Source organism: Schistocerca nitens, chromosome 8 (genome assembly GCF_023898315.1).
Source record: "Schistocerca nitens isolate TAMUIC-IGC-003100 chromosome 8, iqSchNite1.1, whole genome shotgun sequence".
Lineage (NCBI taxonomy): Eukaryota > Metazoa > Arthropoda > Insecta > Orthoptera > Acrididae > Schistocerca > Schistocerca nitens.
In genome coordinates this window covers 264,222,955-264,235,479 of record NC_064621.1, presented here as the reverse complement: position 1 = coordinate 264,235,479, position 12,525 = coordinate 264,222,955, and the positions used below count along the sequence as shown (strand labels likewise).

Genomic DNA, 12,525 nt, shown 5'->3' with positions numbered 1-12,525 from the left:
GAGTAGCTCATCAGAAGATTATCTTGGGAATTTGTCACCGTATAGAGTAGGGTAAACATAGTCATGTGTAGGGACTGTGGTTGTTGTGAACGGACGCAAGGAGAATTGGCCACTCTTCGGGGACAGGTGGAGGCTTTGTCTGTTAGGCTCATCGAGCTCGAGGCGCAGGCGTCGGCTCGTAGTGGCGTTGGGGCAACTGTGGTGAGACCTATGCCTACTTCGGTGGCCTTGGAATCACATGGAACCCCTGATGTCGCTGCGTCTTCCGGCAGTGAGCATCTTACCGGTCAGCCATCACTCCAGGGTGAATGGCGGACAGTGGTGGGCTCGCGCGTGCCTGGCCGAAAGGCGAAGGTGGGATCTGGCCGCGTGGCGGCTGCCTTACCCCTTTCCAACAGGTACGGGGTGCTTCCTAGTGGTGATGACATCGTTTCCGAGCCACCACAGGATGCCTCGCCTGTTGGGCCAGTGGCCGATTCTCCGGCAAGGTCCCGACAGTCACAGAGGGCGGGCCTATTAGTTATAGGGAGCTCCAACGTTAGGCGGGTTATGGAGCCCCTCAGGAAAATAGCGGGTAGGTCGGGGAAGAATGCCAGTGTGCACTCGGTGTGCTTGCCGGGGGGTCTCGTCCGTAATGTGGAGGAGGCCCTTCCGGCAGCTATTGAACGCACTGGGTGTGACCGGCTGCAGATAGTAGCACATGTCGGAACGAATGACGCCTGCCGCTTGGGTTCTGAGGCCATCCTTGGTTCCTTCCGGCGGCTGGCTGATTTGGTGAAGACAACCAGCATCGCACGCGGAGTGCAAGCTGAGCTTAATATCTGCAGCATAGTGCCCAGAGTCGATCGCGGTCCTCTGGTTTGGAGCCGTGTGGAGGGTCTAAACCAGAGGCTCAGACGACTCTGCGACTATAATGGTTGCAAATTCATCGACCTCCGTTATTGGGTGGAGAACTGTAGGGCCCCCCTAGACAGGTCAGGCGTGCACTACACACCGGAAGCAGCTACTAGGGTAGCAGAGTACGTGTGGCGTGCACACGGGGGTTTTTTAGGTTAGAGGGACCCCCCCTTGGGCGAAACGATAAAATACCTGACGGCTTACCAGAGAGAACATTATCATCGTTGATAAAGAACGTTCGTCCTCAGAGACCAAAAACAGGAAAAGTTAACGTAATATTGGTAAACTGCAGGAGTATCCAGGGCAAGGTTCCTGAATTAGTATCTCTTATTGAAGGAAATAGTGCGCATATAGTACTAGGAACGGAAAGTTGGTTAAAACCGGAAGTGAACAGTAACGAAATCCTAGACACAGAATGGAATATATACCGCAAGGATAGGATAAACGCCAATGGTGGAGGAGTATTTATAGCAGTAAAGAATTCAATAATATCCAGTGAAGTTATTAGCGAATGCGAATGTGAAATAATCTGGGTTAAGTTAAGTATCAAAGGTGGGTCAGATATGATAGTCGGATGCTTCTATAGGCCACCTGCATCAGCAACCGTAGTAGTTGAGCGCCTCAGAGAGAACCTGCAGAACGTCGTGAAGAAGTTTCGTGATCATACTATTGTAATAGGGGGAGACTTCAATCTACCAGGTATAGAATGGGATAGTCACACAATCAGAACTGGAGCCAGGGACAGAGACTCTTGTGACATTATCCTGACTGCCTTGTCCGAGAATTACTTCGAGCAGATAGTTAGAGAACCAACTCGTGAAGCTAACGTTTTAGACCTCATAGCAACAAATAGACCGGAACTTTTCGACTCCGTGAATGTAGAAGAGGGTATCAGTGATCATAAGTCAGTGGTTGCATCAATGACTACAAGTGTAATAAGAAATGCCAAGAAAGGAAGGAAAATCTATTTGCTTAACAAGAGTGATAGGGCACAAATCGCAGAATATCTGAGTGACCACCATCAAACGTTCATTTCTGAGGAAGAGGATGTGGAACAAAAATGGAAAAAATTCAGAAACATCGTCCAGTACGCCTTAGATAAGTTCGTACCGACTAAGGTCCAAAGCGAGGGGAAAGATCCACCGTGGTATAACAATCATGTACGAAAGGTACTACGGAAACAAAGAAAGCTTCACCATAGGTTTAAGAGTAGTCGAATCATAGCTGATAAGGAAAAGCTCAACGAAGCGAAAAAGAGCGTAAAGAGAGCAATGAGAGAAGCATTCAACGAATTCGAACATAAAACATTGGCAAACAATCTAAACAAGAACCCTAAAAAGTTTTGGTCATATGTAAAATCGGTAAGCGGATCTAAATCCCCTATTCAGTCACTCGTTGACCACGATGGCACCGAAACAGAGGACGACCGAAGAAAGGCAGAAATACTGAATTCAGTGTTCCGAAACTGTTTCACTGCGGAAAATCGTAACACGGTCCCTGACTTCAGCCGTCGCACGGACGCCAAAATGGAAAATATTGAAATAAACGATATCGGAATTGAAAAACAACTGCTATCACTTAGTAGCGGAAAAGCATCCGGACCAGACGAGATACCCGTAAGATTCTACAGTGATTATGCTAAAGAACTTGCCCCCTTTCTATCAGCAATTTATCGTAGATCTCTGGAAGAACGTAAAGTACCTAGCGACTGGAAGAAAGCACAGGTCGTTCCCATTTTCAAGAAGGGTCATAAATCAGATGCGAATAATTATAGGCCTATTTCACTTACGTCAATCTGTTGTAGAATAATGGAACATGTTTTGTGTTCTCGTATTATGACGTTCTTAGATAATACAAATCTCCTTCATCATAACCAACATGGATTCCGCAAACAGAGATCATGTGAAACCCAGCTCGCCCTATTTGCCCAAGAAATTCACAGTGCCGTAGACACTGGCGAGCAGATTGATGCCGTATTCCTGGACTTCAGGAAGGCATTTGATACGGTTCCGCACTTACGTTTAGTGAAAAAAATACGTGCTTACGGAATATCGGACCAGGTTTGTGATTGGATTCAGGATTTCCTAGAAGAAAGAACACAACATGTCATTCTTAACGGTTCAAAATCTGCAGATGTAGAGGTAATTTCGGGAGTACCGCAAGGAAGCGTGATAGGACCTTTATTGTTTACAATATACATAAATGACTTAGTTGACAACATCGGTAGCTCCGTGAGGCTATTTGCAGATGACACGGTTGTCTACAAGAAAGTAGCAACATCAGAAGACTCGTACGTACTCCAGGAAGACCTGCAGAGGATTAATGAATGGTGCGACAGCTGGCAGCTTTCCCTAAATGTAGATAAATGTAATATAATGCGCATACATAGGGGCAGAAATCCATTCCAGTACGATTATGCCATAGGTGGTAAATCATTGGAAGCGGTAACGACCGTAAAATACTTAGGAGTTACTATCCGGAGCGATCTGAAGTGGAATGATCACATAAAACAAATAGTGGGAAAAGCAGGCGCCAGGTTGAGATTCATAGGAAGAATTCTAAGAAAATGTGACTCATCGACGAAAGAAGTAGCTTACAAAACGCTTGTTCGTCCGATTCTTGAGTATTGCTCATCAGTATGGGACCCTTACCAGGTTGGATTAATAGAAGAGATAGACATGATCCAGCGAAAAGCAGCGCGATTCGTCATGGGGACATTTAGTCAGCGCGAGAGCGTTACGGAGATGCTGAACAAGCTCCAGTGGCAGACACTTCAAGAAAGGCGTTACGCAATACGGAGAGGTTTATTATCGAAATTACGAGAGAGCACATTCCGGGAAGAGATGGGCAACATATTACTACCGCCCACATATATCTCGCGTAATGATCACAACGAAAAGATCCGAGAAATTAGAGCAAATACGGAGACTTACAAGCAGTCGTTCTTCCCACGCACAATTCGTGAATGGAACAGGGAAGGGGGGATCAGATAGTGGTACAATAAGTACCCTCCGCCACACACCGTAAGGTGGCTCGCGGAGTATAGATGTAGATGTAGATGTAGAAATTATTGTCACTTTTTTAATGGACTCTGTATATTGTCGCTTATCAACTTCGACGGATCTTCGTGATTGCCTTTAATGTTGACATAAAGATGCTAATTCAGGTACACAGTTTCCCAGCTTGAAACATCCTCTTAGAAAAATTTATAAATGACAGGAACACGTGAAGATTAACCTGCAGAATTACTTAAAATTGAATCTAAATGTCAAAAAGTCTGTAATGACGTAAAAACACAAATTTGTGAGCATTTTCAACTTATTTTTTCGCGGCATGAAAATACATTACAGAATCACGAAGCTGCCATAAAAGAAATTCAAACTATTGTTCATGAAAATCACGAGACCTTGCGGCCTAAAATAGGCTCAGTTGCATCTACCGATTCGGTTACGTAACTTGCAAAAATTCAGGAAAACTTAAAGGACACAGTAGATACGATTTCAACACAAATGGACACACTGAAAATTGGTTCAGAAAAACACACTGAGGAAATTAGTTCACTATCGGAGAAATTGGCCAAACTTTCGAATCAGTTCACTAACTTATCTACAAAAGTAGATGATGATCTGAATGACACAAGACCCGTAGCCTTCACTGACACAGAAGAATATGAACAAACTGAGGATTTTAAACAAAATCAGAATCAAATCAATACACAGAACAAAAGAGACATCCGGGAAGTACAAGATCAGTTGCCACAGGTAATACAGGAATTACATATTTCAGAGGACACTCGCGGTCCAATACGGGAAGAGGGACATAGAAATACGGAACAGCCACAAAATAGTAACACAGGGCATTTCGGAAATTATGAAAGAAATTGGCAAGGTGCACCGAATTTTTAGATGGAACCGCCGACACGACGTAACAATGACCGATATGCGTCTCGCCGACACGATGACTTTGACTATAAGCTGTTCATTACTACATGTAAATTCAAAACATTTAAGAATTCTGGCAACGACATTCATCCACAAGCGTGGCTTCACCAATTCTCTCATTGTTTTCCTCCCCTACAATAGCGAATATTTCAACAATGCCAACCAGTCACAAACTGCACACAGCACAGCCAGTGATTTTCATACAGAGCGCTACGTGGCGTTACCAACATGAAAACCTAAACTGCCTACTTACAAGGTCCCATGGCAGAACTCATGTCTTTTCCCAATAAATCATCAGTTTCCACACAGCTTGTATGGCAGTTTGACGCAGTTGCAAAAAGAAAGCCTGCAGCCAATCGGGACCTACCGATTTCTGTGTCATCCTCTGCCACTGGCGTCACTCGATACAATATGGAGGATCGTGATGTCAGCACACTCCTCTTCTGGACATTGTCAGCTTTCTTCACCTAGCAGTCGTTGCTTTTCACTCAACTAACTCCTCAACTGACGTCATGAGGTTGAGTGTAACCCGTTCAGAACCTCTCACGATGAAAAAAATCGCAGGGAATCGAACGCGGATCTTCCAAGCATAGCAACCAGACACGCTAACCACTGAGTTACGGAGGTGGCCACAGTTAACTGACATTCCTGAAAATTGTAAAAGGGAACCTTTAATGTCTGCTTCATCAGATGGCAATTTGCTTCCAGTTGTTTCGTGGGAATAATAAACAGGCGAATAAATTTTCTGCTGTAAGTGAACTGATGGCGAAGACATTTCCATTGCTACGGCTGCTACCTTCTCCGGTCGGAACGTAACAGCTCGGCCGCCTCTGTCCTCTCTCCCTTTGCCTTGGGCTCACTGACACGTCGTTCCACCCAACAAGTGTTAACTGCAACAAGAAGGCGCATTCCGTTAAGGATACTGACATAAGGAAACTGCCTACTTTGGATAATGAATGATTCTGTTATTCAGAAGCGATTTTTGCAAAGTTGATGGTTTCTATGGATTTTCCGGTTTTGAAGACCTAGAACCAATACTCCTTATACAACTTACAAAAAGACCACAGGACAGTCAGATTTTACAAGGAGACCACACTGCAGTCGGATTTTTGTAACTTTTCATATTTATGGTACCTGAAGCTAGAACTCAATTACCAATCACCAAAAGCAGTGTGACACGCCTCTCAACATTTTTTTTTTCAGATAATCAACTTTGAAGTTTTCCGGGCTTCTTTAAAACTTGGACAATTTTTGATGGGCCGTATGGCCCTGTAGTAGAATGTTCGCCTGCTTTATGGGTACCACCGGTTCGATTTCCACCTGCTGCAAATTTTTAAACAAAGGTGAGTTTCAGACAATTTCCCTGAAGCATAAAATACATAAAGAGGAAAACAAAATGGTGGCGTTCGAGACTGATAATCGCTGGTTCGAGTTTCGTTTCGACCATTATTTTTTTTTCTTTTTTCCGCCATTCAAACATAAATTTCTTCAAACATACGCTAATTAACATACTTCCATTAGTAATTGGTATGAAAACTCAATTCTTCTTATTTATAATTACATATTGCACATAAAATTCCAATTTTCATTGCAATTGTCATTGCAATTTTCATTGCTAATATAAATTCTAAATTACTGATTACTTAATAACAAGAATTGTAAATTATTTTTTCCGTCCTTAAGTATTTCAATTTCACGGGAATGCTCGTAGAATATGCATCTTTGTCTAAAAATTTGCAACAACGGGGAATAGAACCCGAGCCGCCAACATGTAACATAGGCATTCCAACCGAAAGTTCTCCTCATTTTAGTGAACTTCAAACTCGATTTTCTTGAGAATTTTTAAGAGTTACATTTAAGTCCTTCGGCTGATAGATATTTTTTGAGTTCTGCGCTTCAAGTACCATAAATACAAGGCTTGTTTTTCAAGTAATTACCGTTTTAAAATAAACATAAAACAAGAGTATTTTTCTCAGCAGTTTTATTTTCACATGAAATCCTGTACTTTAATCTACTTTTCTATAAATTCCCATCCGTATTAAGGCACCTACCGTATCGCTGCACGACTAGCTTTTGAATACCTGCCACATTATTAGACAATCACTGCAACACGGTCGTTTTGAGATATTCATCATCATCGTGGCACTGACAACGTAAATGCATCTTCAAATGCAGGAACGCACGCTAGCCACTGGGCGCTAAACCGGGGCTGTACAGAGGGTGATCAGGTTACTCCCAGCCAAATGATACGATCAGCTCTTGCGTTCGACTGGCCGCGTATGGACTGACATTGTCACGGAGCAAAACAATCCTTTTACTCAACTTGCCACACCTTTTGTTTTGGATTGCACGGAACCCTTCTTTTAAGGTCTCCAGTAAGACTCTCTTGGGGTATCCTTGTGAACTTCGAGCGTAGGTGTGTCCGGTGAAAAGGTACTCTGACGCCTCCGAAAATATCAGTCCTTAGAGACCCCCATTAACTGCGTCTTGTGAGGGTTGGACGTGCAGTGCCACCGCATACGTGATTGGAAGGGCGGTTGTGGTTCGGTCGGTGCTCGTGTCACCGTTCCGTAGTTGTGTGATGCGTCGTTGCAGGCATTCTTTTCACAACCATAACATGTTCGAGATTGTCCGTCGTGAATTACCACTGCTCGGCAGCCGTCTATAGTGATGTATGGTGAGACCTGCCGCTTGAGATCTATTCGGACTTGTCTCACACCATTAAGTATCGGATACGTCGTAAATTGTGCAGATTTTTTGGATTTTTCCATAAGGGCTTAGCGTCACGATGACTTCGTTTTCATGCACCTCGAAAGGCCGTTCGAAGGCCAACTGCTGCCTGGTCGACATCCACAGGAACGCCGTTGCCGTCGGAGTGTCGAAATCTTAGATTATGTCGCGTTCGTTGCATAATATCGTTGCAGCAGCGTCGGAAGTCATCTTAACGTAATCGAGGCTGCTACTGCTCAGTAGGTGTACGCCAACCAAATCGTCACGGGGAATCTTCACACCTTCACGTAGGAAGTGCTCGACGGCCAGTGCTTTGGGTCCTGCGCATTCATTCGAAAAGATAGGAATATTCTTCCTGTAAGAGTTGGTGATGACAGTTTGTTCGACTGACAAGCGCGGTGAGGCGGAAGTAAACAAACACTTCGCTCGTGCAGCGGCGGGTGCATTCTGCACTGCTCCCCTGCCAAAGGCAGACTGAAGCGCTTCGGCCATCCGTGCACGAATCGCAACCAGATTCAAACTTCCATACGTCCTCCTCCATATATTACAGCCTGCACTCGTACGTTACATATTGGTACTGGCGTATAGATACGAAATTGCAGACACAGTTATTTCGTATTCGTGGTACCCTAGTACACAGCACTCTTGAGCCAATGACTCTTTGCCCCTCAGGTTCGCACTGCAGCTGGGGCGGTCCAGAGCAGCGCGCGCGGCGCAACTGCGCGTGCGCGACCTGCCGCTGGCGGCGTGCAGCGACCACACGCCGCTGTCGGAGTCGTACTGGCGGTGTGCGCTGCCGCTGCTCAGCGAGTCGCTGCACCAGCCGGCGGGAACGGCGCGCATGGGCGCCCCGGAGGACCCGGAAGCCGTCGTGGACTGCCGCCTGCGCGTCAGGGGCGTCAGCAGGCTGCGGGTCGCCGACGCCTCCGTCATGCCCACCATCGTCAGCGGGCCGCTCGACGCCACCAGCATCGCCATCGGGACCAAGGCCGCCGACATCCTCGCCGAGGACTGGGAGTAGACGTCCGCCTCCGACCGCAATAAGCTAGCCAAGTCACATTGCTTGCTTAGCTTCCTCAGTACTGAGCTGAGATTATATGAATGAAAATTTATATTCGTTGTTAAAGCATTGTTGTGGGACAAAATAAGGTAAATGTACGAGGAGCGTTCAGTAAGTAATGCAACACATTTCTTTCTGAAAGCCGATTGATGTTATTCAGGATTCTAATACATCATATTATTCCTCACTCTTTAACACTATCTTTGTACATAATCCATAATCTCCGTTCAATGCGACGGCCTTACGCCTCCTTACTTGGAGAGCACTTATGCTCACATAGTACCAGTCTACTGGTCGACATCTGAGCCAAGGTCTTGCTGCATCAATATCCAACAGACATCCAGTTGTGCAGCGAGGTGTTTAATTGTGATCCTTTGATAACCTCGAATGAGAGTGTCCGCACGTTCCAACGTTGTGGAGTAACAGCTTCTGTTAGGCGGCGAGGAACTCAGCGGGCACACACCTTTGAGTACCGCAACTGGCGGATGAGTGTGTTACACCACCCTCATTGGCACTGTAGCGAGAAGGAAGTGCTTCTCTGGACGGTATCACTAACCTGGTGTCTTGCTGCTTCGGTAAGTCCCTCGTCGCACAGTAGTAGCGCTCAGTCGCCAGGTTCCATGTAGGTGGTGATCCTGCTGAAGTGGAGTGTTTAGGGATGCCAGTTGCTCGTGGCTAACTCACCCTGCCTTCCCGAAGGACAAGAGAGATCACCCCACCTTTCTCCTTCAGCCAATAAGGACACTACTCTCGTTTCCTATATATATATTATATATCCAAACCTTCAGCCAATGGGCGTTCAGATTGCTGTTGAACGGCGGATCTGACGTCACGTTTGCGGACATTGTGACGGAAGTTTGTCTCTCAACACTGTCTCAGATTGTAAGATCCTACTCCCGAATAGTCGAATCTTGTCCCTACTAAGGTTGCACAACATTGCCTCCTGTGAATTCATCACTAATGCTCCTTGCTGACGCTTAATTGTTAAATGTACATGTAGCCTGGCTGTTACTGAGCATTCCCGATCTCATAAATGTGCGTAATACTTGGCTTAAACAAGTGAAGGGAATGCATGTATGCATTAGTGTCAGCACAGGCAACAGAGACGTCCTGTTGTGCAGTGAAGTGTTTGATTGTGCTCCGTCCATCACTTCGAATGAGAATGTCCACACGCTCCAACATTGCAAGAGTCGCAGGTGTGTAACCGGCCAACACGTGGGATACGGGACAGGTTTGCGCGACCTTGTTGAATGATGACAGACGCCTCGCTCAATGACTCACCGACCTTTTGTTCACTTTCAGGTCTCCGTAGAAATTCTGCAACCGCCTATGAATATCTGCGCTGCTCTGGTTTTTTGCCAGTGACAGCTCTCTGCTTGAAACGCACCTCCGTTACAGATGCCATGTCGAAGGCTGCGTATAGCGCCGCGTTTCGGAACTTCATGAAAGCATAGAGACTGAAGCGCGAATATTCCACGACTTCTCACAACAAATTCTGCATTTTTTCAAGTGGAGTACGCCGTGAAAAACCATGTGTTGCATTGCTAACTCAATGCTCCTCGTATTACATTTAAAAAATTGGTTCATTCTCGAAATTTTAGATCTTGATCAAAGTGAATACTATTTAAGTTAGAAAACAACTGACATACGTGCAATACTCAGAAAACACAGTATTAAACACCTAAACATTACAAAAACAAAGCTACTAGAAAACGAATGTATTGGTCATTTCCGGATGTTGCCCCAGAACTATATTTAAAAAATATTTTTCAAAGTGTTGTTGTGTTGAATTGTTTGAAAATAACTTAAACGCATACACTACTCATGAAACTCAACAATAAAACCTACAAATTATGGAAATAGTGTCACTTTAATGTGAAATTATTCGCCATTGCTGAATATAAGCCCAGCTCTACTGTGAAAAATATCTATCACTGTATTGTTGTGATGAATTTTTGGAAAATAACTAAAATATGTGCAATACTCAGAAAACTCAATATTGAACATCTAAACACAGTGCCAGTGGAGTGTGAAAGTATATTTCGTGGTCCAGTATAGTCCCTGTTCCACACTGAAAGAAATATTTCGCTTTATTGTTCTGCTGAAATAAACAATCACATACTACATAGTGGATGCTACATTAGCGTAATACAGTGTGTTCTAAACACATTACAGTCCAAAATTACTAACAAACAGAAATTTATTCCTCGAAGACATGCTTACATTGCGATAAAAAATGGTTCAAATGGCTCAGAGCACTATGGGACTTAACTTTGGGGTCATCAGTCCCCTAGAACTTAGAACTAATTAAACCTAACCAACCTAACGACATCAACACACATCCATGCCCGAGGCAGGATTCGAACATGCGACGGTAGCGGTCGCGCGGTTCCAGACTGTAGCGCCTAGAACCGCTCGGCACACAGCGATAAACAGCTTTCCTTAAGCAGATGCTGCCACCTGTTGAGAACACGTAGAACTGATAACAAGTGCTGCAGTGAAAGCACATGTTGTAAAGTACGATCAGACACAGTGAGTTTAATCTGTTGCCTGAGCTAGAAAAAAAAAAAAAAGAAAAAAGAAAAAAAAATTGGATATATTATGTAAACAGCATAAGGACTAAGAAGGTAACAGACTCAAAGTGCACGTAGACAATAAAGCTCTCTTACTGGAGTCATTACAGCTCAACGGACAAAAAATTAGTTACCCCAGTGCGCACACACAGATCAATTGTTAAGCCTTACGGATGACACAGCGATCGCGTCACGTGCTCAACTGCGCACGCAGTGTCCCTACGGGAGCATAAGGCACTTGCGATCGCAAATGTCTCAAGCGGACATTGGACGCAAACATGGGTTAATGTAAGGACGTGACAGAGTGGCAAAAAGGGGCAATTTTGTTTGGCCGTGCTCATGGCCAAAGGGCGTTTGAAGTTGCTGGATTTGTTGTTGTTTCGCGACGGACTGTTCATCGAGTTTACAAGCAGTGGTGTGACACACGTGGCCACAAAACGCGACGCCTGAATTGTGGCCAGAAAGTGATGTGATAGGGGGAGTGGATATGCGTTTCACGGCTTGTGAATAAAAGTCGCTTCCAAAACCTATCAGTGAGAGAACAATGCGACAGGAACTGCATGCTATGAACATTTAGAGCCGGTCACCTTGAAAGAGGCCATTGCCCACACAGGCACATTAAGAAGACAACAGCAAAGTTCATCGGGCTGGAAGGATATCTGACTGGTGTTCTGAACATTCTCACACTCTATTATGTTTCAATTGACCTGCAAAATTGCCTCACTTCAAACCCATATAAAATCCGTAGGACCTGTTGGAACAGCGGGTAAAACATCGACATCAGCATCCCCACAATGTGGTTGAGTTGCGCGAAGAGATCCTCAGCGAGTGACTCACCCTGGATGCGACATACTTGAACAACCTTGGGGACTCACTTCCTAGCCAAATCCAAGATTTTATCAAGTTCAGAGCCGAGATTAACGACATTAAAAGATGCTTGAATTGATTTTCCAAAGGGTGATTAATTTTTTGTCCAGTGAACTTATTTACTCTGTGCATAATGAAGTGTTATACTTTCAGCTAGGCCCCACTTTGGTGACATTGAACTATTGTGTCCTGTGAATACACTCATCACTCATGTTCAGAAAAAACGCAACACCTCGAATAACTAGAGGTAGTACGTTCATATTCACAAGACATGTACATTAGTGTGTTCTGCCGCATTTCAGTCAGCTTGGTTCAGCATGTTTCCTTTTGCCTAGTGGGCACAGGTCCACCATTGACCCTGCTAACTTCTCCCATGAGTGATGACATCGACGCGTATAAGGCACGAATCGCGTCCTGTGGTATAGCCATCCATGTTGCACTCACCTGGTTCCAAAGT

At 44.8% G+C, this 12,525-nt stretch overlaps 1 protein-coding gene across 4 annotated transcripts in view; it reads left to right on the top strand.

The window, feature by feature from the left end:
- The window catches only part of LOC126199289 (glucose dehydrogenase [FAD, quinone]-like), a 205,452-nt gene extending 194,983 nt beyond the window's left edge, over window positions 1–10,469 (top strand). For all 4 annotated transcript variants that reach the window (XM_049936108.1, XM_049936109.1, XM_049936106.1 and 1 more), the window contains one exon: window positions 8,241–10,469. In XM_049936108.1, coding sequence (XP_049792065.1) covers window positions 8,241–8,589 — 349 coding nt within the window. In that variant the 3' untranslated portion in view covers window positions 8,590–10,469. The remainder of the gene's footprint in view (window positions 1–8,240) is intronic.
- Window positions 10,470–12,525: the final 2,056 nt, after the last annotated feature.